Genomic DNA, 25480 nt, shown 5'->3' with positions numbered 1-25480 from the left:
GGTGGCTCAGTCACTTAACTGTCCAACTCGGTTTCAGCTCAGGTCATGATCTTGGGGTCATGGGATTGAGCCCCACAGCTGGCTCCATGCTCAGCATGGAGTCTGCCTGAAATTCCCTCCCTCTCCCTCTGCCATTCACCATGCTTGTGCTCTCTTTCTCTCTAAAACAAATACATACATACATACATAAAATCTTGAATGAATGAGTAAATAAAAACTAAAAATGGTGAAATACATTGCCAGTGAAACCAAAACTGAGGGAATTTGTTGGTAACAGACCCACCTTACAAGATACACTAAGGCAAGTTCTCCAGAATGAAAGCAAGTGACTTTAAATGGTACCCAAAAGTACCAATAAAGGTACTGATGTAATTATTAAAAAGCACAAATGCATATTTCTTCTCATAACTGATCTAAAAAGCAATTATATATGTACAACAATGTTTTGTGATAGTCCCAACCTACCGATAACCAATGTTGTGGCTGGACTGGCCTTTGTGATTCTTATGATGATTGCAATATGCCCTCAAAAATAAACATCAGGAAACTTTGGAAGAAATCATTTATTACCTACAAGACCTGAAAATTACACAGCACACTTGAGCCATACAGTGAGGGTGCAGGGACAGAGACAGAGGGTGACGGGTTCTACTTTTATTGGGGTTGTGGGTGGGGGGACTAGGGTTTTGTGGGCTTACTCTTTACTGATGAAGTTAGAACATAAGAGCAGGAATTTAAAGTGCAGGAAGAGGAAAAAAAAAACAAGAAGCCCAAATGGTCAGTTATTGAAATCAACCAAGATCTCTAAAAAACAAAACAAAACAAAACAACAACAAAAAACAACAACAACAACAACAACAAAAAACCTTGGGAGAGGGGAGGCCTGGCTCTTTATCTAGTCACGTGGCTGGCAATGTGTTTGAAACAGCCATCTTTAAGTGGATGCCTCTTTGAAATGGATGTGTTGGTTTAAGTCAGGCACTTGCATTATTAAAGAAGAAAAACTGTTAGGGCTTATACTATACAATACTATAAAATTGTATACAATATAACTTACTGTTAGGCCTAGAATCTACAGAAATGTACTACATTAAATAATAACAGCACAAAGGTGAGTGGAGCAAAACTGTATTAGAATAAAGAAATGACACTAGATAGTAACTTGAATCCCCAGGAAACAAAGAGAAATAGTAATAATAAATAAGAAGGTTAATATAACAACTCGATAGTATAAACTTTTTTGCTTTTCTTTATTCAGCATCTGTAATAGACACAAAAATATATAAAGTTCAGGTTCATGACATATATAGATATAATATATAAAATAACAACAAGAAAGGGAGGATGCGGAAACAGAGCTATCGATGGGCAACATTTCTATATCCCACTGGAACTAAGTTAATACACAGGTAAAGTAGATTTTGGTAACTTAAGATATATATGGCAAGGTACATACGCGAGATTAAGACATTTCCAGACAGACAAAAACTATAGGAGTTCATCACCACACTAGAACTGCCTTAAAAGAAATGCTAAAGGGAATTCAAGTTGAAATGAAAGGACACTAAGTAACAACACAAAATCTTAGGAAAGTATAAAATTCACTGGAAAAGGTAAATAGTCAATCTCAGAATAATATTGCAAAGATGGTGCATAAATCACGTGACTATAAAAGTTAAAAAACAAAAAATATTAAAAATAACTAGTTACAGGGATGCCTGGGTGCCTTAGTCGGTTAAGCGTCTGCCTTTGGCTCTGGTCATGATCCCAGGGTCCTGGGATGGAGTCCTGCATCGGGCTCCTTGCTCAGTGGGGAGCCTGCTTCTCCCTCTGCCTGCTCTTCCTGCTGTTTGCCGCTCTCCCTGCTTGTGCTCTCTCTCTCTGACAAATAAATAAAATCTTTAAAAACAAACAAAAAAAAACTAAAAAAATACCTAAAATAATTTCTTGATATGCAATATAAAAAGATGTAAAATGTATCATTAATATAAAATGGGGAGAGGGCAGAGGTAAAAGCAGGGCATTTTTATGCAACTGAAGTTATTAGCTTAAAATAGACTGTTGTAAGATGTTTTATGTAAACCTCATAGTAACCACAAAGAAAAAACCTATAGTAGATACACACATTAGAAAGAAGGAATCTATTTTTAAAAATCATCAGAGGCACCCAGCTGGCTCTTTTGGTGGGGCATGCGACTCTTAATCTCGGGGTCATGAGTTCAATCCCATTGTGGGTGGAGCTGACTTAAAATAAAAATAAAAGGGGCCCCTGGGTGGCTGTTGGTTAAGGGTCTGCCTTCGGCTCAGGTCATGATCCCAGGGTACTGGGATAGAGCCCCATGTTGGGAGCCTGCTTCTCCCTCTCCCCCCTACTTGTACTCTCTCTTGCTATCTCTCTCTCAAATAAATACAATCTCTTTTAAATTAATTAATCTATTTGAGAGCGAGAGGGAGACACAGAGGGAGAGTGAGAGGAAGAAGCAGACTCTCCACTGAGCAGAGAGCCCAACATGGGACTTGATCCCAGGACCCTGAGATCATGATCCGAGCCAAAGGCAGATTCTTAACCAATTGAGCCACCCAGGTGGCCCAAACAAAACCTTTAAAAAATAAAAAATAAAAATTTGAAAAAAAAGTAAAAAATCATCAAATCACAAAGGAAAACAGCAAGAAAGGAAGAAAGGAACAAAGGAACTACAATACAGTAAGAAAACAATGAATGAAAGTGGCAATATTAAGATCTTATCTATCAATAATTGTGAAGAATTAAATTCTTCAATTCTTTCAAAAGAAGAAAAGAAAAAAGATCCCAAAGCATGCTGCCTACAAGAAAATAACTTTAGCTTTAGGACACACACAGGCTGAAAGCGAAAGGATAGAAAAAGTTATTCTGGGACGCCTGGGTGGCTCATCCACTTTAGCGTCTGCCTTTGGCTCAGGTCATCGTCTCTGGGTCCTGGGATGGGGCCCCTCATCAGGCTTCCTGATCAGCGGGGAGTCTGCTTCTTTCTCTCCCTCTGCCCCTCCCCACTGTTCATTCTCTCTCTCAAATAAATAAATAAAATCTTTTTTTAAAAAGAAAGAAAACGACATTCTGTGCAAATGATAATCAAAAGAGAGCAGAGGTGGTTATGCTTAAATCAGTAAAAATAGACTTTTAGTCAAAATCTGTCAGGAGACAAGGGTCGCTATATAAGTGGTCGATTCATAAAGAGGATATAGCAATTACATATATACATGCATTCAACATCAGAGCATTTAAATATGTAAAACAAATACTGACAGATCTGAAGCAAATACTGACAGATATGAAGGGAGAAGTAGAAAGCAATAAAAGGATAGTGGATAATTTCAATATCCCACTTTCAATAATGGATAGCTCTTTCAGACAGAAATCAATAAGGAAAAAGTGGACTTGAGTAACACTTTAGACCAAACGGAACTAACGGACATACACAGAACATCCCAACCAACAGCAGCAGAGTACACATTCTTCTCAGTAACATACACAGCATTCTCCAGGATACATCATACGTTAGTCTATAAGAAGTCTTACTATGTTTAAGACTGAAATCATATCAAGTGGGGCGCCTGGGTGGCACAGCGGTTAAGCATCTGCCTTCGGCTCAGGGCGTGATCCCGGCGTTCTGGGATCGAGCCCCACGTCAGGCTTCTCCGCTAGGAGCCTGCTTCTTCCTCTCCCACTCCCCCTGCTTGTGTTCCCTCTCTCGTTGGCTGTCTCTATCTCTGTCTAATAAATAAATAAAATCTTTAAAAAAAAAAAAAAGAATTTTTAAGTAACTTTTTTGACCACAATGGTCTGAAACTACAAACAGGAGGAAAACCAGAAAATTCACAAATATGTGAAAATTATATATTTTCAGGAGTAAACACTCCTGAACAACCAATGGATCAAAACAGAAATCAAAGAGTATCTTCTGAAAAATGAAAATGGAAACAAATGTATGGGATAAAACAAATGCAGTTCTAAGAGGGGAGTTTACAGGAATAAAAGCCTACACTACGGGGGGCAAAACAATTTAAGTACCTAACTTCACACCTCAAGGAAGTAGAAGAAAATAACTAAGCCCAAAGTTTGCACGAGGAAGGAAATGATAAACCTAACCTTTCATATAAATGAAAGAGACTTAAAAGACAATAGAAGAGAGCAACAAAAACTAAGAGCTGGTCTTTTTTAAAGACAAAGTTGAAGAACTTTTAGCTTGTCTGACTTAACCAAAAACAGACAGAGAGGACTCAAATAAATAATATTATAAACAACAGAAGAGAGTTCCAATATTGCAGAGCAGGCAATGAAAGATTTGGAGCAGAAAGGCAGTAAGTTTATAGTTGACAAAATGTTTGTAAATCCCAGATAATACTGAAAATAAATGAAAGCGGGCTAAATTTGGAACAATGATGAGAATTTCATGAGTAAAAGATTATGATTAATCTACTTTCATCCAATGAATTAAAAAAGTAGTTAATCCCTGGAAGAATACAAAAGAATTGACAGTTGTGGTTGTCCCTGTGTAAGTAAAGCAGGTGGCTATAGAACCAGATATTAAGGAAGCTTTAATTTTTACTTTACTTGTTTAACTTTTGAATTTTGTAGCATATGCTTTTATTACCTAATTTTTTAAAATTAAAAAAATTAATGTAATATCAAAACATACATACACTCTCATGGTTGGAATCTACCCAATGGAAATAAAAGTGATAATGTAAGAATGTTTATTGTATGATCATTTGTGATGAAAAATAGAAACTGAATGTCTACAGTACAAAATGGCTTAAAATACAGATATATATCCTATATAAGAAACATTCTGAAGCTTTAAAAACAATGAGTTAGATCTATATGTATTCACCTAGGAAAATGTTTGCAATTATTTGTGCAAAAAGAAATTGCCATGAAATATGTCACTACAGGTGGTATAACCTTTCCACACACATGCAATAAACCCTTCATTTTCGCATATGTTTGAGCAGGAAGGAGCAACACACACATATTGGCTATTTAGGGATTTGTGAAAGGGGAAGCAATTGTTTTATTTCTGCCACATTTCACTAGTTTCAGTAAAAACACTATTTTATAAAATTTATCTCCAATACTGGGTGTTATAATAACCCAAAACAGCACTGGAACCAGAGCAATTAAAATTTTTTACCTGTTAATTACTTTTCCATTTTCCCACTTGAAGGTTTTTTTTTTTTTTAAGGATTACTGAAATAAATCAATACTAATGAAATTCAGTATTTTACCAACTTTTACCTTGAAGAAAAAAGGAAAACCTATATTTCTAAAAACAATATCATAATGCTAGACTAGGATGAGTGAGGAGAGGAAACCTTACTGGCTTCTCAACTGTATGAAGTGCCTGATGTAGATTAAATTGCAAGCCATGATTAAAGGCCTTTCCATGCTCATAAGGTTTCTTTCCAGAATGAATTCTCTGATGGTGTGAGAAGCTTGAATGATAGCTAAAGGCCTTCCCACATTCCTTACATTCATAGGGCTTCTCACCAGTATGTATTCTCTCATGTTGAATAAGGTGTGAATGAAGTCTAAAGGCCTTACCACATATCATACATTCATGAGGTTTCTCACCAGTATGAATTCTCTGATGTCTTTTGAGGTGTGAGCACTGTCTAAAGGTCTTCCCGCATTCCTTGCACTCATAGGGTTTCTCACCAGTATGAATCCTCCGATGTAGAGTAAGCTGTAAGCCATCACAAAAGGCCTTCCCACATTCACTACATTCATAAGGTTTTTTGCCAGAATGGATTTTCTGATGGTGAGAGAAGCTTGAGTGATAGCTAAAGGCCTTTCCACATTCTCTACATTCATAGGGTTTCTCACCAGTATGAATTCTCCGATGAATGGTAAGGTGTGAGCGATGCCTAAAAGTCTTTCCACATTCTTTACATTCATAGGGTTTCTCACCAGTATGGAGTCGTAGATGTTCAGTAAGTTGAAAGCCACGAATAAAAGCCTTCCCACATTGCTTACATTCATAAGGTTTTTCACCAGTATGAAGTCTCTGATGTTGAGTAAGCTGTGATCGCTGCCTGAAGGCCTTCCCACATTCCTTACATTCATAGGGTTTTTCACCAGTGTGAACTCTCTGATGCAGAATAAGTTCTGAGCCATAATTAAAGGCCTTTCCACATTCTTTACATTCATAGCGTTTTTCACCATTATGGATTCTCAGGTGTTGTTTAAGTTGTGAACAATGAATAAAAGCCCTCCAACATTCCTTACATTCACTGCACTTGCTACTAGTTTGAACTCTCTGTTTAGGAAGATATGATGCATTAACAGTCTCTGCACATTCCTTACATTCAGAAAGTTTCTCTTTAGAATGAGTTCTTTTGTGATGACTAAAAAATAAATGGTAACTAAAGTTTTTGTTACATTCTTTACATTCAAAAATTTTCTCTCTATTGTAAAATTCTTGAGCGAGTAAAGTATGTTGGTTAAATATAGGCATGTGTTCATGGTTGATAACAAATTGCCTAAAATAGCCCTCCTGTTCCTGTTGTGTCTCAAACTGACTACTACATTCCCAAATATCTCTGAAAATGGACTTCTCAGGATTATGACTTTTAAATTGTTCCATGATAGCCCATCGGGATGGCTCTGTCTCATAAATGTCTCTTTTTGGAGATAACTTCTTGGCCTCACACCTGGACACCAAGTCTGAAAGATAAGAAACACATTTTAATAGCTGGCTTTGTGTTAGAAAAGAAATAAAATATCTACGGTAGAAAGAGAGATAGCTGAAAAATAATTCACATAAGAGATGAACAGCTTGGAGAGCTCTTAAATACCATCGTGTAAGTGAATGAAAAAAAGGGTAAGGAGAACACAGAGAAATGAGAGCTCACAGAAGAAAGTGAGGGAGTTAATTAATAAGCCCAGTCAGTGGTTCCGAATTTTTTTTAAGATTTTATTTTTAAGCAGTCTCTACATCCAACAGGGGGTTCGAATCCACAACCCCAAGACCAAGAGTCAAACACTCAACTGACTGAGCCAGCCAGGCGCCCCAATGGTTCTGAAATTTTAATCTACCTCAGTGTTTGCTGCAATTATGGACGTACAGGAAACATTCTGGATCAAATCAATCAGTATTTACCAGAGTTTTTAGAATGAGATCAACTGAATCAGAATCTGCAGGAATGTATTAACACTTTCCACCAGGCCAAAGGATTATCATATGGAGACTGCTAATTGCCCCCAAATGTATATTGTCTATTGACTGAACCCAAGGTTTTTAGTTGAGGACAAGGCTGCCCAAAATAAACTGCATTTCCCAGACTCTTTTGCAGAATATGCAATGTAACTGGATTCTGTCTTTAAAAAATGCATATTATATAGTAGCTTATGAAATGTTAAAAGCTAGCTGGCCCATGACCTATATCCTTTATTCTCCCATTTCCTCAGACTGCAGTGTGAATGTGGTGTCATGTCACATAATGGTTTTGCAGAGCAGAGTTTCCACTCCAGCCTGGACTTCAATGCAAGAGAAAATTAACCTTATATATAGTTTAAGCTGTTATTATTTTTGAGTCTGTCACATGCAGCCAAACCTATAACCAAACTCAAGTAGCTTCCTATTGAACTGAAATTTAAAAATCCAATTCTTTATTATGAGAACACAAGGCCCTCTGTGTACTTATAAGGCCTCATTTTGAGTCCACTTCCATTTTATTGGTGTGCTACAACACTAAACTCCTTTCAACAATTAGGACATTCCAAAGTCCTTCTTATCTTAGAGCTTTTCAGAGGCTGTTTCAGAAGAAAAAGTTTAAGCCTGACAGCTGTATAAAGCGTTCTATTCTAACACAATTTATTTTTCCATTTTCCTAGTGATGGACATTCGGGTTGTTTTCAATTGTTGGCTATTATGATTAGTACTGCTATGAACATTCTCGTACATTATTTAGGTGGAAATAGGACTCCTTTCTGCTAAATGTATACAGTTAGGAGTGAAATTGTTGCATCATGGGATATGCCTTTGTTCAGAGTTCACTGACACTATCCAATAGTATCCTCATTTTCTCATCAAACTGTAAAAGAGTTCCAGGTCTTCACATCCTCATCAACACTTGTTATTGTCAATCGTACATTCAGGCATCCTGGCAGATATGCTAGGATACTGCATTGCGGTTTAATTTGCAATTTCCCTGATGACAAATGAGGTTGAACACTTTCCCATATGTTTATTAGCCAACTGGTTATCTTCTTTAGTAAAGAAATTACTGATTTTGTGTGTGTGGTAAAATTCATATAACATAAAATCTACCAGTTTAACCATTTGGAAGTATACAATTCAGTAACTTTTAATACATTCTCAATGTTATGCAACCATCAGATCACTATCTAATTCAAGAACATTCTTATCATGCCAAAAAGAAACCCCATAGCCTCTTCCTCTCTTCCCCCCAGCCCCTGGCAACCACTAATCTGCTTTGTGTCTCTATGAATTTGTCTATTCTGGACATTTCATACAAACGGAATCACACAATATGTAACCTTTTGTGTCTTTTTTCACTCACTACAATGTTTTCAAGGATCAGCCATGTTGTAATATGTATCAGTACTTCATTCCTTTTTTAATAGCTGAGTAACATTCCATTGTACAGATATACCATTTATCCATTCATCAGTCGAGTGTCATTTGGGTAGTTTCTGGGTTGTATTGTTCTTTTTTCTTTGTAGGAATTCTTAATATACTCTGAATATAACCAACATATTGCAAATATTTTACACTCTGGGGCTGGCACTTTCACTCTCTTAATGTTTTGATGAACAGAAGCTCTTAATTTTAAGGCAGTCTAATCCCAAGGTCATGAAAATATACTCATATTGTCTCCTAATTTGCCTTTCATATTTAGACCTATAACCTACCTAGATTAGATTACATGATGTGAGATAGGATTCAAAATGCCTGGCTTCTGATGTAGTTATCCAATTAGCTCAGTACCATTTATTAAAAAGACCATCCTCTGCCTGCCTTTCTCTGTAATCCATTCCAATAAATATTTCAACCCCCATACCTATGTTAAAACATTTCTAAAGTCACCAACAAAATCACTTTGCCAAAATCAGTGCTCTAGCGCTAATCATCACTCTACTCAACTCATTAGCAGCATTTGACACAAATGATCAGTCCGTTTGCTTCCTATATACCATATTCTTCTGGATATCCTCCTACCTTTCTACTTGTACTCAGTTCCCCTTAATGCATCCTCTTCTACTACCTGACCTCTAAATATTGGAATGTCCTGGAACCCAGGCTCTGGTTAGCTATCAATCTACAGTCTTTCCCTGTAACAGGTCTCACTTAAATTCCAGTCATATACTCCTAAGTCTTAAATTGATAACTCTGGCTTTTTTTTTAATTGTGGCAAAATACACATAAAATTTACCATCTTAACAATTTTAAGTGTACAGTTCAGCAATGTTAAGTATATTCACATTTTTGCAGAACCAATCTCCAGAACTTTTTCAACTGAAACTCTGCACTCATTAATAACTCCTTCCCATTCCTTCCTTCCTCAGTTCCTGACATCCACCATTCTACTTCTGTTTCTATGGATTTGACTACTGTAGATACTTCATATCAGTGGACTCACACAGTATTTATCTTTTTGTGACTGGTTTATTTCACTTAGCATAATGTCCTCAACATGTTCATCCATGTTATAGCATGTGTCAGAATTACTTTCTTTTTAAGGCTGAATAACATTACACTGTGTGTGTATATATACACACATTCATATACATGTGCATATATGTGTGCATATACATATGTATGCATTACTAGACACAAACCACATTTTGTTTATCTACTCACTTCTTGATGGACACCTAGGATGCTTCCACCATTTGGCTATTGTGCATAATGCCACTAAGAACATGGGGGTACAAATATCTGTTTAAGTTGTTTCTTTCAATTCTTTTGGGTAAATATCCAGAAGTAGAATCGCTAGATCATATGGTAATTCTTTTTAATTTTTTGAGCAACCATCATACTGTTTCCCACAATGGCTGCACCATTTTACACTCCCACCAACGTAAAGCTTCCAATTTCTCCACATTCTTGCCAACACTTGTTATTTTGGTTTGTTGTTGTTGTTGTTGTTTTTAAGATTTTACTTATTTATGTGACAGACAGACAGAATGAGTACAAGCCGGGGGAGCAGCAAAGGGAGAGAGAGAAGCAGGCTCTCCACTGAGCAGGGAGCCCGATACAGGGCTCGATCCCAGGACCCTGGGATCATGACCTAAGCCAAAGGCAGACCCTTAACCAACTGAGCCACCCAGGTGCCCCTTGGTTTTTGATAGTAAACACCCAAATGGATGTGAAGTGAGATTTCACTGTGGTTTTGATTTGCATTTCCCTAATGACTGGTGATGTTAAGCATCTTCTCATGTGCTTACTGGCTACTTGTATATCTTCTTCGAACAAATGTGCATTAAAATCCTTTCCCCCCTCCTTTTTCAAATTGAGTTGCTTGGTTTCTTTGACATTGAGTTGTAGGATTTCTTTATATATTCTGGATATTAACCCCTTTTCAGATATATGATTTATAAATGTGTTCTATTCCAGAGGTTACCTTTTCACTTTATTGACTATGTACTTTTATGTGTATACTTCTAGCTTTTATCTTGTATTCAATACAAATCTAATAAAATTCCTAAAATGTTGTTTGAGGAACCTGAAAAACTGATTCAAAAATACATTTGGAAAAACAAACATTTAAGAACAGCCAAAACACTACTAAAAGAGATCAAAGTCAGAGAATTTATCCTGCCTATGATAAAGACATCATAAAGACTTAAGACAATGTGGTATTCAGATAGGGCTTGACTCGTGGAAAGACCAGAAGCAGAGCCACATAGAAAGCATTACAGATCAGTGGTGAAAGAATAATTTAATAAATGGTATTAGAACAATTATCCTTATAGATATAGAAAAAACTACTCTGGTTCCCTACCATACACCATAAATACATAAACTCCAAATGCATTAAAGACCTACAAGTTAATGGAAAAACTGTAAGGCTTATGGGAAAAAATACGGATATATATAAAGCACACCTAAAGGGAGAACGGATTTCTTGAACAAGACACAAACAGGCTAACTAGAAAAAAGATAAAGCTAAAACAAAATTGGCCAAAAGATCTATTTAGGCATTTCACAGAAGAGGAAACACTAATGCTAAACAATCATATGCAAAGATGCTCAAAAAATCAAGGACATTCAAATTAAGATATAATGAGATACCATTTCATACTCATGAAACTGGTAAAACTTAAAATATCTAAGAATTTCACTCATTGTTAACATGTTGAACAACCAAAATTATTAAACATTGCAGTGGTAATATAAATTACTACCAACACTCAGGAAAACAATTTGGTGTAACATAAAGTTGAAGATGAACATGTTCTATGATCCAGCAATTCCAACAGTACATAGCCTGGAGAAAATCTTGTATTATGTGCTTCAGGAGACATTTAAGAATACTCACTGTACCACTGTGCATATTAGCAAATAATTACAAACCCAAATTATAACAACCAGAAATTTGTGGAATGAAATATTACACAGCTATGAAAATGAACTCAGGCATAAAAGAATATGGGGAAAATATTATAAACCATATGGTACGAAATAACCAAATCACAAAAAAACCATCTCATTATCATTTTTATAAACTTCAAAATAAGCAAAACACAACAAATAGTATTTAAGGGCATACACAGGTATCATAAGCTATCTTTAAAAACGGAATAATTATAATACAATTCAAGATAATGGTTACCTTTAGAGATGTAGCAGGGGAAGGGACCAGGGAAAAGTATACAGGTAGCTTGCATGGCATTGGTCATATTGAACAATTCCTGACTAATTCACCAGATAGACTCCTCAGATTAAATAAAACATTCCATTTTCTCTATAATATATTATGACAGGATCCAGCAAGATCAGCCGTACTAGTTACTTTGCTACACATATCCAAGACGATCCCAACAGCCAAACTGTATGCCTGCCAGAAGTCAGCTGTATTTGTTCCCCTCCCTGTTTATGCCAATAGATGAAATGAATATGAAAACTGATTGTTTCACTAAACTAACTGTTTTTGGGAAATCACATAATGGCAATCATTTAAGAAAAAGCAAAAAAAAAATGCTACAAGAAAAAGATTGGCGATGGTAACAAAAAAATGAAGTACTCCACATACACACTGTCTTTAGGATCGTCCCCCTCTTTAAAGAAATCGAAGCAAATATCATAGAAAATGAACATTCTAAAGTTTTTTTTTTTATTTTTTAAAAAGATTTTATTTATTTTAGAGAACACACATGGAGGAAGGGGCAGAGGGAGAAGGAGAGAATCTCAAGCAGACTCCTCCTTGAGTGTGGAGTCTGATGAGGGGCTCAGTCTCATGACCCTGAGATCATGACCTGAGCAAAAACGAAGAGTCAGACACTTAACCAACTGAGCCACCCAGGCGCCCCTACAGTTCATTTTTTTTTTTTTTAAGATTTTATTTATTTATTCGACAGAGATAGAGACAGCCAGCGAGAGAGGGAACACAAGCAGGGGGAGTGGGAGAGGAAGAAGCAGGCTCATAGCGGAGGAGCCTGATGTGGGGCTCGATCCCGTAACGGCGGGATCACGCCCTGAGCCGAAGGCAGGCGCTTAACCGCTGTGCCACCCAGGCGCCCCCCTACAGTTCATTTTTAAAGGAAAATTTAAAATCTTAATCACAAAGATTGCATAGACTCCCTCTTCCCTGCTTCTATCCTAAATAAAACCAAAACCCTGGAAATTACCTATCATACAACAATAAAGTAACTTTGAAAGCTGGAAGGAAGAAGATTAATTGATTTGGATTCCGTGGACTTGAGGAACTACCACATGGTGAGTTAGTTCCCTGGGTTTGTTTTCTTTCTCTTCCTTTCTTTTTTTCTTTCTTTCTTTCTTCCTTTCTTTCTTTCTTTCTTTCTTTTCCTTCTTTCTTTCTTTTCTTTTTTCCTGTTTTTTATTTTTTAATTCTATTATAATTAACACAGAATGTGAAATTAGTTTTAGGTGTACAACATAGTGATTTAACAATTAGATACATTATTCAGTGCTCATCATAATTAAGTGTACTCTTAATCCTTTTCACCTATTTCACCCATCTCCCCACCCACCTCTGGTAACCATCAGTTTGTTCTCTAAGAGGGTTTTCTTCCTTTGTCTCTTTTTTGTTTCATTTCTTAAATTCCACACGAGTGAAATCATGTATTTTTCTTTGACTATTTCACTTAGCATTATACCCTCGAGATCCATCCATGTTGTTGCAAATGGCAAGATTTCCTTCCTTTTATTGCTGAATAATATTCCATTGTATATATACACATCTTCATCCATTCATCTATTGATGGACACTTGGGTTGCTTCAATATCCACGCTATTGTAAATAATACTGCAATAAACATGCTGCATATATCTTTTCAAATTAGTAATTACATATTCTTTCTGTAACTACTCAGTAGAATTACTGGATCATATGGTAATTCTATTTCTTGTTTTTTGAGTAAACTTCATACTGTTTTCCACAGTGGCTGCACCACTGTGCATTCTAAGCATGCATGAGTTCTTTGTCTCTACATCCTCACTAACACTTGTTTATTGTGTTTGATTTAACCATTCTGACAGAAGTGAGGTGATACCTCATGGTGATATCTCATTGTGGTTTCAATTTGCATTTCCCTGATGACCTGTGATGTAGAACATCTTTTCATGTGACTGTTGGCCAACTGTATGTCTTCTTTCGAGAAATGTCTGTTCATGTCTTCTGCCCTATTTTTTTTTTAATAATGATTTTTTATTATATTATGTTAGTCACCATACAGTACATCCCCGGTTTTCGATGTAAGGCTCGATGATTCATTAGTTGTGTATAACACCCAGTGCACCATGCAATACGTGCCCTCCTTCTACCCATCACCGGTCTATCCCATTCCCCCACCCCCTCCCCTCTGTAGCCCTCAGTTTTTTTCTCATAGTCCATAGTCTCTCATGTTTCATTCCCGCTTCTGATTACCCCCCTTTCTTTATCCCTTTCTTCCCCTACTGATCATTCTAGTTCTTATGTTCCGTAGATGAGAGAAATCATATGATAGTTGTCTTTCTCTGCTTGACTTATTTCACTAAGCATTATCTCCTCCAGTGCCGTCCATGTTGTAGCAAATGTTGAGAACTCGTTCTTTCTGATTGCTGAGTAATATTCCATTGTATATATGGACCACAACTTCTTAATCCAGTCATCTGTTGAAGGGCATCTCGGCTCCTTCTACGATTTAGCTATTGTGGACATTGCTGCTATGAACATTGGGGTGCATATGGCCCTTCTCTTCACTACGTCTGTATCTTTGGGGTAAACACCCAGTAGCGCAATGGCTGGATCATAGGGTAGCTCAATTTTTAACTTCTTAAGGGACCTCCACACTGTTTTCCAGAGTGGCTGTACCAACTTGCATTCCCACCAACAATGTAGGAGGGATCCCCTTTCTCCACATCCTCTCCAACAATTGTTGTTTCTTGCCTTGTCTATTTTTGCCATTCTAACTGGCGTAAGGTGGTATCTCAATGTGGTTTTGATTTGAATTTCCTTGATGGCTAATGATTTTGAACATTTTTTCATGTGTCTGTTAGCCATTTGTATGTCTTCATTGGAAAAGTGTCTGTTCATATCTTCTGCCCATTTTTTGATGTGTTTATTTGTTTCTCGTGTATTGAGTTTGAGAAGTTCTTTGTAGATCTTGGATACCAGTCCTTTATCTGTAGTGTCATTTGCAAATATCTTCTCCCATTCCGTGGGCTGCCTCTTAGTTTTTCTGTTTCCTTGGCTGTGCAGAAACTTTTAATCTTGATGAAGTCCCATAAATTCATTTTATCTTTTGTTTCTCTTGCCTTTGGGGATGTGTCATGAAAAAGGTTGCTTTGGCCGATGTCGCAGAGGTTGCTGCCTATGTTCTCCTCTAGAATTTTGATGGATTCCTGTCTCACATCGAGGTCTTTCATCCATTTGGAGTTTATTTTTGTGTATGGTGTGAGATAGTGGTCAAGTTTCATTCTTTTGCACGTAGCTGTCCAATTTTCCCAGCACCATTTATTGAAGAGACTGTCTTTTTCCCACCGGATGTTTTTTCCTGCTTTATCAAATATTAGTTGCCCAAAGAGCTGAGGGTCCATTTCTGGGCTCTCTATTCTGTTCCATTGGTCTACGTGTCTGTTTTTGTGCCAGTACCATGCTGTCTTTGTGATCACAGCTTTGTAGTACAGCTCGAAATCCGGCATTGTGATGCCCCCAGCTTTGTTTTTCCTTTTCAACAGTTCCTTGGACATTCGGGGCCTTTTCTGGTTCCATACAAATTTAAGGACTGTTTGTTCCAGTTCTTTTGAAAAATGTCCTCGGTATTTTGATTGGGATAGCATTGAAAGTGTAGATTGCTCTGGGTAGCATGGACATTTTAACTATGTTAATTCTTCCGATCCATGAGCATGGAATATCTTTCCATCTTTTTATGTCTTCCTCAATGTCTTTCAAGAGTGATTTACAGTTTCTAGAATAAAGGTCCTTTACGTCTCTGGTTAAGTTAATTCCAAGGTAACGTATGGTTTTTGGTGCTATTGTAAATGGGATGGATTCCCTAATTTCTCTTTCTTCGTTCTCGTTATTCGTGTACAGAAATGCAACTGATTTCTGAGCATTGATTTTGTATCCCGCCACGTTACTGAATTGCTCTATAACTTCTAATAGTTTGGGAGTGGCTTCTTTTGGGTTTTCCATATAGAGTATCATGTCATCTGCGAAGAGAGACATTTTGACTTCTTCTTTGCCAATTTGGATACCTTTGATCCCTTTTTGTTGTCTGATTGCTGTTGCAAGGACTTCTAGTACTATGTTGAATAATAGTGGCGAGAGTGGGCATCCTTGTCATGTTCCTGATCTTAAGGGAAAGGCTTCCAGCTTTTCCCCATTGAGAATAATATTTGCAGTAGGCTTTTCATAGATGGCTTTTATGAGATTGAGAAATGTACCTTCTATTCCTACACTCTGAAGGGTTTTAATCAGGAAAGGATGCTGTATTTTGTCAAATGCTTTTTCGGCATCGATTGAGAGGATCATATGGTTCTTGAGTTTTTCTTGTTGATATGATGTATCACGCTGATTGATTTGCGAATATTGAACCACGCTTGCATCCCAGGTATGAATCCCACTTGATTGTGGTGGATAATCCTTTTAATGAACTGTTGGATTCTATTAGCAAGTATCTTGTTGAGGATTTTGGCATCCGTATTCATTAGGGAAATCGGTCTGTAATTCTCCTTTTTGAGGGGGTCTTTGCCTGGTTTGGGGATCAAGGTAATATTGGCCTCATAGAATGAGTTTGGTAGCTTTCCTTCTGTTTCTATTTTTTGAAATAGCTTTAGGAGAATAGGTATTATTTCTTCTTTGAATGTTTGGTAGAATTCCCCAGGAAAACCGTCCGGGCCTGGAGTTTTGTTATTTGGAAGGTTGTTTATCACTGACTCTATTTCTTCATAATTAATTGGCCTGTTTAAGAAATCAATTTCTTCCTGTTTCAATCTTGATAGTTTATAGGTTTCCAGGAAGGATTCCATCTCTTCCAGATTGCTTAGTTTATTGGCATATAGCTGTTGATAAAAATTTCTAATAATCCTTCCAATTTCAATGGTGTTGGTCGTGACCTCTCCTTTTTCATTCATAATTTTAATAATCTGGGTCCTTTCTCTTTTCTTTTGGATAAGTGTTGCCAGTGGTCTGTCAATTTTATTGATTCTCTCCAAGAACCAGCTTCTAGTCCTGTTGATCTGCTCTACTGTACTTCTGGTTTCTGCTTGATTGATTTCAGCTTTAATTTTGGTCAACTGCTTCCTTGTGCGTGGATTAGGCCTGTCCCTCTGTTGCTGTTCCAGCTTCTTGAGGTGAGAATATCAAAACTGCATTTTAGATTTTTCTATTCTTTTGAGTGAGGCTTGGATGGCTATGTATTTCCCCCTTAGGACCGCCTTTGCAGTATCCCATAGGTTTTGGACTGTTGTATTTTCATTCTCATTGGTCTCCATAAATTGTTTAATTTGATTTTTGATTTCCTGGTTTATCGAGTCATTCCTGAGCAGGATGGTTCTTAGTCTCCAAGTGTTTGAGTTTCTTCCAAATTTTTCCTTGTGGTTGAGTTCCAATTTCAGAGTGTTGTGGTCTGAGAATATGCAGGGGATAATTTCAATCTTTTGGTATCGGCTGAGACCTGTTTTGTGTCCCAGAACATGGTCTATTCTTGAAAATGTTCCATGGGCATTAGAATAGAATGAGTATTCTCTGGTTCTGGGGTGTAGTGTTCTATATATATCTAAGAGGTCCAACTCGTCGAGTATGGCATTCAAAGCCTTTGATTCTTTGCTTTGTTTTTGCCAGGGTGTTCTGTCTATTTCTGAGAGTGGAGTGTTGAGGTCCCCTACTCTTAATGTATTTTTATCTATATGTGTCTTTATTCTGGTTAAGAGTTGGCTTGTGTATCTTGCTGCTCCCCTGTTGGGGGCATATATATTTATAATTGTCATATCCACTTGTTGAATACTTCCTTTAAGAATAATATAGTGCCCTTCTGCATCTCTAACTATAGTCTGTAGTTTAAAATCCAGTTTATCTGATATGAGAATTGCTACCCCAGCTTTCTTTTGAGGTCCATTGGCGTGAAAGATGGTACTCCATCCCCTTACTCTCAGTCTGAATGCATCTTTGGGTTCGAAATGAGTCTCTTGTAGACAGCAAATGGATGGGTCATTTCTTTTTATCCAATCTGCAACCCTGTGGCGTTAAAGCAAGAATTTAAACCATTAATGTTAAGGCTGAGTACTGAGAGATATGCTTTTAATTCTGCCATGTTGTCAGTAAAGTCTTTGTATTGGCTGTGACTTTCTGTTTTGTATCACTCTTGGGGCCTTTTTACTTTTATAGAACCCCCCGTAATACCTCCTGTAGGGCTGGTTTCGTGGTTACGAAATTGGCTAGTGACTGTCGATTCTAAAATGTCTTTATTTCTCCATCAATTCTGAATGACAGCCTTGCTGGATAAAGGATCCTTGGCTGCATGTTTTTCTCTGAAAGAGCTTTAAAAATGCTCCCCCAACCCTTTCTCTCATTCCAGGTCTGTGTAGACAGGTCTGACGTAATTCTGATGCCTTTGCCTTGGTACGTGAGAAATTTCTTTGCCCTGGCCGCTTTCAATACTGTATCCTTGGATCTCATATTTGCGAGTTGCACTATGACGTGACGTGGTGTAGGTCTGTCATGGTTGAGCTTGGGAGGGGTCCTCTCTGCCTCTTGGACACGAATTTTTGTTTCCCTTGCTAGATTAGGGAAGTTTTCAGCTACAATTTGTTCAAATATCTCTTCTAGACGTCTGTTTTTCTCCACCCCCTCGGGGATGCCGATGATTCTAACATTGGATCGTTTCGTTGAGTCAGTAATCTCCCGTAGCCAACATTCGTGGGCGTGGATTTTTTTAAGACCATCTTCTATTTTTATTTTTTCCTCTATTAACCCATCCTCCAATTCACTAACCCTTTCCTCCGCTTCGGTGACCCTGGCCGTCAGAGCCTCTAGTTTTGCCTGCATTTGGCTCATAGAATTTTTAATTTCTGTCAAATTCGCTCTCATTTCCGCCCTTAGGGATTCCATATTCTCAGTAACATTTTCCTGAATACTTTTTTCAAGTCTACTCATTATCTTGACCATTGTTACTCTGAATTCCATTTCTGATAATTTGGTTACATCCATATCCGTTACTTCTGTGGCAGAGGCCACTGACTCACTGTCTTTTCTTTGCTGGGGGGGGGGGGCTTCTCCTTCTTGTCATTCTGATGAGGAGAGGTTGCGGGGTTTCCAGAGCCCAAATTATTGACTGGGTCCCAGGCCGTGCCCCTTGTTTTATAGGGATCTTAGAGATGTGGGCTTCTTCTTTAAAGATTTTATTTATTTACTTATCTGAGAGAGGGAGACAGACAGCAAGAAGGGAACAGAAGCAGGGGAGTGGGAGAGGAAGAAGCAGGCTCCCAGCGGAAGAGCCCGATGAGGGACTCCTTTCCGGAACGCTGGGATCACGCCCTAAGCCGGAGACAGGTGCTCAATGACTGCGCCACCCAGGCGCCTCGGGTTGTGGGCTTCTTGATTTTTCAGCCTGCCTTCTGGGGGAGGGGCCTGCCGCGCCGATACTCAGGCAACCCTGTTTGGGTAGAGTCTCCGTGTCCCCTGCGAGGGGGGATGGGGATGGGCACGCTGTGAGCCGGTATTTCCAGGCTTTTGTTCTCTGGCGGCTTTCCCTGGCGGCCGGCTATGCCTCTTCTGGGGGTCAGAGCAGCAGAGGCTACATTGTCACAGAACAGAGGGATTGCGGCCCGTTCTCCACTGATGTTCTGGCCACTTTAACTCTATTACTGTTGGTGCTGCTCAACCCTGCAGCGTCCTGGGATGTGCGCACCAACTCGGCGTCCCTGCCCTCACTTCCAGGGCCGGCGCGTCTCTGTCCTTTGTGTTTCTAATGCCGCCAGCCACCGGCTGCCCCGCACGCTCCCGGGTCTCTGGGTCTCAGTCTATGCCCGGTGAGCACACCTCGATTCCGGAGTTTCGGGAGAAGCCTGGTGGCGCGCACCCGGTTCAGGGTCTCAGTCTGCTGTTTCGCGGGTGCCGACCGCGAGTCCGCCCACTCCCCCGTGCAGGTGGCCCGCCAACCGCCAGCCGCCCCGCGCGCGCTCCGGGAGCTCCCGGTCTCAGTCTGGATCCCGTGAGCACACCGGGATTCCGGTGTTCCCGGAGATGCCTGGTGGCGCGCGTTCACGGCTCACCGGTCTCAGTCCGCTCTCTCGCAGGTGCCCTCTGTGAGTCCGCCCGCTCCCCCGTGCAGGTGGCTGCCGCTTCACGGCACCCAAACGCGGCGGCTCCCTCCCCCTTCCGTTTATCTCCCGATATCTGTGCATGGTTTACAGCTCCCCTCTTCGTACCTCAATACTCAGCGCTGGAGATGTTCATTTGTAGAGATCCAGATGCATCATCCTGCGTCTCAGGCTGATTCCGTGGTTATTTAGGCTGGTCTGGTACCTATCCAGCTCGACTCTGGGGACCGGCTGAAAAAGGGGTCCCCTACTCCTCCGCCATCTTAACTCCTTATCTCTTCTGCCCTATTTTTAATTGGATTATTTGTATTTTGGGTGTTGAGTTTTATCAATTCTTTATGTATTTTGGATACTAGCCCTTTAACAGGAATGTCATTTGCAAATGTCTTCCCCATTTGTTAGACTTTTAGTTTTGTTGATTGTGTCCTTTGCTGTGAAGAAGCTTTTTACTTTGATGTAGTTTCAATAGTTTATTTTTGCTTTTGTTTCCCTTTTCTCAGGAGACATATCTAGAAAAATGTTGATATGGCTAATATCAGAGAAACTACTACTTGGGCCCTCTTCTAGCATTTTCATGGTATCAGGTCTCACTTGTAGGTCTTTAATCCATTTTGAGTTGATTTTTGTGTATCGTGTAAAAAAGTGGTCATTTCATTCTTTTGCTGTGCAGTTTCCCCAACAGCATTTGTTGAAGAGACTGTCTTTTTCCCATTGGATATTCTTGCCTCCTTTGTCATAGATTAATTGACCATATAATTTTGGGTTTACTTCTGGGTTTTCTATACTCTTCCATTGAACTATGTGTCTAATTTTATGCCAGCACCATACTGTTTTGATTACTACAGCTTTGTAGTGTATCTTGAAATCAGCTACTGTTTCTTCAGCTAAATCTTCTGCCCTTTTTTCTCTCTCTTCTCTTTCCGGGATCCCTATAATGTGAATATTATTATACTTATGGTGTTGCTGAGTTCCCTTAATCTATTTTCATTTTTTATTATTCTTTTTTCTTTCTCCTGTTCAGCTTAGTTGCTTTCCCTTATTCTGTCCTCCATGTCACTGATCCATTCTTCTGCTTCCTCTAGTCTACTACTTATCCCATGTAGTGTATTTTTAATTTCAGTTGAGTTCTTCACCTAAGATTGGTTCGTTTTTATGTTTTCTCTTTGTTAAGGGTTTCACTGAGGTCGTCCTCCACTCTTCTCATAATTCCAGTTAGTATCTTTATGACCATTACTTTAATTCCCTATTACTTATCACCATTTCACTTAGGTCTGTCATTGTGATTCTGTCCTGTTCCTTCATCTGGAGCATATTCCTCTGTCTTTTCATTTTGTCTAATTCTGTCTGTTTCTGTGTGTTAGGAAAGTCAGCTATGTCTCCTGCTCATTAAAGTGGTGGCCTAATGAAGAAGAGATCCTGAATGCCCTGCAGTGCAGTGTCTTCGTTCACCAAAACCTGGCACTTCAGGGGTGTCTCCTATGTGTGTTGCATATGCCCTACTATTGTGGCTGAGCTGTGTTTGCCTTAAGTCTAGTCATCTGCAAAGGTTCTCTTTGTCTATTGTGAGCTGAGCTTAGTCCCTGTGTTGTCAGAGGGCCAGTCTGAGGCTGCTTTGGGCTTCAGTTGGGTCAGAACAGGTGTTTGCAAGAGATGTAGTAGCACCGAACTTCAGGGTGCTCTCCTTGTGTTGTTTCCTGAGCTGTCACTGGTGAGCAAGGCCTGTAATCAGATCAGATATCTGCTCCCAGCCCACTGCTGAAGCCAGAGTCGAACTGATGTGGTTATCTTCCCGTACCCAAGGCAGGAGTCACTTTGGAGTGGTGCTGGCCCGTTGGAGGTGCTTGCACACTGTCATACTTGTGGAACCACTTTGGAGAACTCCTGTCAGGCCAGGTTGGAGGGGCAAGGTCCAAAGGAGAACATGGGGGAAGGTGTATGGTATTAGCAAGGTTTGTACTGGTCTGCAGTGGGAGAGGACTGGTAGCCACTCTGGAGAACTGCTGAGGGAGGGTCCACAGGAGAGCATGGGGGCAGGGCATGCTGTTAACAAGCCAGGTGGAGAGTGTGCATGCTGTGCTGGTTCCCACAGGTATCCATGTATTTATGCTGGGGGGGCAGGGGAAGGAAATGGTGCCTGCCAGCTCTTTTGTTCTTGGATAAGTCTCCCACAGATCGCTGCCCCACCAGCACATATTCTGAGATTAGCAAATAAATCTTCCTATGTATCCCAGGTGCTGTTCTGGCAGTCTTTGGGTAATTTTCTGGGTTATTCACACTGATGTGGGTGTTATCTACTGTATCCATGGAATGAGATAAGCTCAGGATCCTCTTACTCCACCATCTTCCCAGGAAGTTTGTCCCTGGGTTTTCTTTTTATTTCTTATATACCCACATAATGGGCACTGGACAGTAGGCCTGCAACCTGGAACCACTAACAGGTGCACACACACGCACCAATAGAAATCTACTCTTTCTAGCCAAAAGACTAGGAGCAGGGAACCCCAACAGACTTAGTGGGATCCCTAGCACCTGCTCCATAACCTAGACCTTAACAACAGTTTCATCAGCCAGCTGCAGTAGCAGCAAGAATTCTGTGACTGATGTATCACTAGCCACAGCACAAGGAAGTCTCTTGATGTACAAGCCCCCAGTTCACAACCAGGGCACTGGCTGGAAGATCTATCCACCCAGAAAGGTGCCATTAGCAAAGTCTTGCATCTCCCTGTCCTCTGCCCAGTGGCATAAGGAAATCCATGCCCAGTGCCTTCTATATCTCAGTGAAGCTAAGTGTATCTCAATGGCTTTTGCCTCCCCCATCCCACAGAAGATGGTCTAGCTATACTGGGGATCCACAGAACCTTTCTGTCCTTGCAGACAACACATCAGGGACTGAGCAGGATTCCCAGCAGTACCAGAGATATAAAGCATATCTGAATAGCATTGAAAGGGCTCTGAAAACTAAGCTGCCATTAGAACTAAAGCTTACAAAAGGAGGCCAGATCTATACACTAAACCTAACAACATGACTCCCCACTCAAATAGATTTTAAAAGACTTAAATAGAATCAAGACTCTCTTATTATAAAAACAAAAATGTCCAATATACAATAAATCACTTGTCTTACCAAAAGTCAGGGAAACCAAAATCTGAAGGAGAAAAGGCAATCAACTGAGACCAATACCAAGATTAATTAGATGCTGGAACTACCTGACAAGGAATTTAAAGTGGTCTTCATAAAAATTCATTGACAATCAATTACAAACTCTCTTTAAACAAACGAAAAAAAAGAATATTTCCAGAAAAAACAGTACTTACCAAAAAGTAAATGCAATGAAAAATGTAATAGGTGTTATGAAAGATACACTAAATGGTCTCTAGAGTAAACATAACAGATGCTAGAAATCTGTGAACTCAAAGACAAAAATTTTTACATAATCTGAAAAACAAAGATAAACAGACTTAAAGAAAAAATACAGCCTCATTCCCTGTGGACAATAACAAAAGATCCAACAGTCATATCATCCAAGACCCAGAAGGACAGAAAAAAGACTGTAGTACTGAAAAAGTATTCAAAGATATAACAGTTGAACTTTCCAAATTTCATACAAGACAAATCTATAGATTTAAGAAACTCAGCAAATAACGCTTTATTAAGAAAAATCCAAAGAAATCAAAACCAAGACATCCATTTCTGAAAACTAGACAAAATCTTTAAACAGCAACACACATTATATATTGATGATAAAGAAACACCAGTTCAGGGGCGCCTGGGTGGCACAGCGGTTAAGCGTCTGCCTTCGGCTCAGGGCGTGATCCCGGCGTTATGGGATCGAGCCCCACATCAGGCTCCTCTGCTATGAGCCTGCTTCTTCCTCTCCCACTCCCCCTGCTTGTGTTCCCTCTCTCGCTGGCTGTCTCTATCTCTGTCGAATAAATAAATAAAATCTTTAAAAAAAGAAAAAAAGAAAGAAACACCAGTTTTTCAAAAGACTGGATTTCTCATTTGAAACCATGGAGACCAAAAGGAAACAGAACAATATTTTTCAAGTACTAAAAGAAAAGAACTGTGAACCTCAAATTCTGTACCCACTGAAACTATTCTTTTTTTTTTAAATATTTACTTATTTATTTTAGAAGAAGAGAGAGTGTGTAGAGGGGAGAGGCAGAGAGAAAGGGAGCGAAATTCAAGCAGACTCTGAGTGCACAGCCCAATGTGGGGCTCGATCTCATGACCCTGAGATCATGACCTGAGCAGAAACCAAGGGTCAGACATTCAACCCACTGCACCACCCAGCCGCCCCTCCACTGAAACTATTCTTAAGGAATGGAGAATAAAGTCATTCTCAGACAAAGGAAAATGAAGAGAATTTGTTGTTGCAGACATGCCCTTAAAGAGTGGCCAAAGGAAGCTCTCCCAACAAACAAAATGATAACAGAAGAAGGCTTAGACCTTCAGAAAGGAAAAAATAGAATGAGCAAAAATAGAAGAAAACATACCAGGCTATCCTTTACCCCATGAGTTCCTTTAGTCCTATTTTATGGTAAAGCAAAAAAAACAAAAACAAAAACAAAACAAAAAAAGAAAGAAAAGGAAAAAAAAAGAAAAAAAAATTTTTTAAAGATTTTATTTGACAGAGAGAGAGACAGCCAGCGAGAGAGGGAACACAAGCAGGGAGGAGTGGGAGAGGAAGAAGCAGGCTCCCAATGGAGCAGGGAGCCCAATGTGGGGCTCAATCCCAGGACATTGGGATCATGCCCTGAGCCAAAGGCAGACGCTTAACGACTGAGCCACCCAGGCGCCCCGGTAAAGCAAAAATTTTAACACTATCTCTTGTAATCAATGCATGTAGAAGAAATACTTAAAACAATTATACCAAAAAAGTCAGGAGGATAAAAGGACCTAAATGGATGTAAAGTTTCTACACTTCACTTGAAGTGGTAAAACATCAAAACCAACAGGCTGTATAAGTATGTACGTACATGCTAATACTAAGAGCAAACAATAAAATAAAAATAAAAAACCAAAACAAAAGCAACATATTAAAAAACATAAATTAAAATGCTACTCTAGAAATGTTTGAGTAACTCATAGATAGGCACGAAAAAAGAAAAGAACAAGAAACAGAAGAAAACAAAATGACAGATAAAAGCCTTAACATATCAATGATTTTTTTCAATAATTACCTTTAAAATACCTTTAAATACCTTTAAAATATCTTAAAATACCTTTAAATTACTAAATCACAATTAAAAGACAAACATTGGCACAGTGGACAAATAACATGACCCAACATGGTGATAAAAAACTCATTTCAAACATGACAAAGGTAGGTTGAAAACAGGAGTGGAAAAATATATATCATGTACACATCAATCCAAAGAAAGTAGAAATTAAAAAAAGAAAGTAGAAATAGCTATATTAATATCACATAAAATAGACTTCAGAATAAAGAAAATTAATAAGTACCACCAACAGATCTCAAAATACATAA

At 39.0% G+C, this 25480-nt stretch overlaps 1 protein-coding gene across 11 annotated transcripts in view; it reads right to left on the bottom strand.

The window, feature by feature from the left end:
- Positions 1-1226: 1226 nt before the first annotated feature.
- ZNF461 (zinc finger protein 461) overlaps positions 1227-25480 on the bottom strand; it is a 74571-nt gene continuing 50317 nt past the window's right edge. For 6 of the 11 annotated variants that reach the window (XM_057314728.1, XM_057314727.1, XM_057314726.1 and 3 more), the window contains one exon: positions 4723-6703. In XM_057314728.1, coding sequence (XP_057170711.1) covers positions 5316-6703 — 1388 coding nt within the window. In that variant the 3' untranslated portion in view covers positions 4723-5315. Of the gene's footprint in view, positions 6704-25480 lie in introns of all 11 variants that reach the window. The other 5 variants (XM_057314725.1, XM_057314722.1, XM_057314723.1 and 2 more) reach the window with 1 other exon arrangement.

This window comes from Ursus arctos, unplaced genomic scaffold (assembly GCF_023065955.2).
Source record: "Ursus arctos isolate Adak ecotype North America unplaced genomic scaffold, UrsArc2.0 scaffold_19, whole genome shotgun sequence".
Taxonomy (NCBI): Eukaryota; Metazoa; Chordata; class Mammalia; order Carnivora; family Ursidae; genus Ursus; species Ursus arctos.
This window is presented reverse-complemented; position numbering and strand designations above follow the sequence as displayed.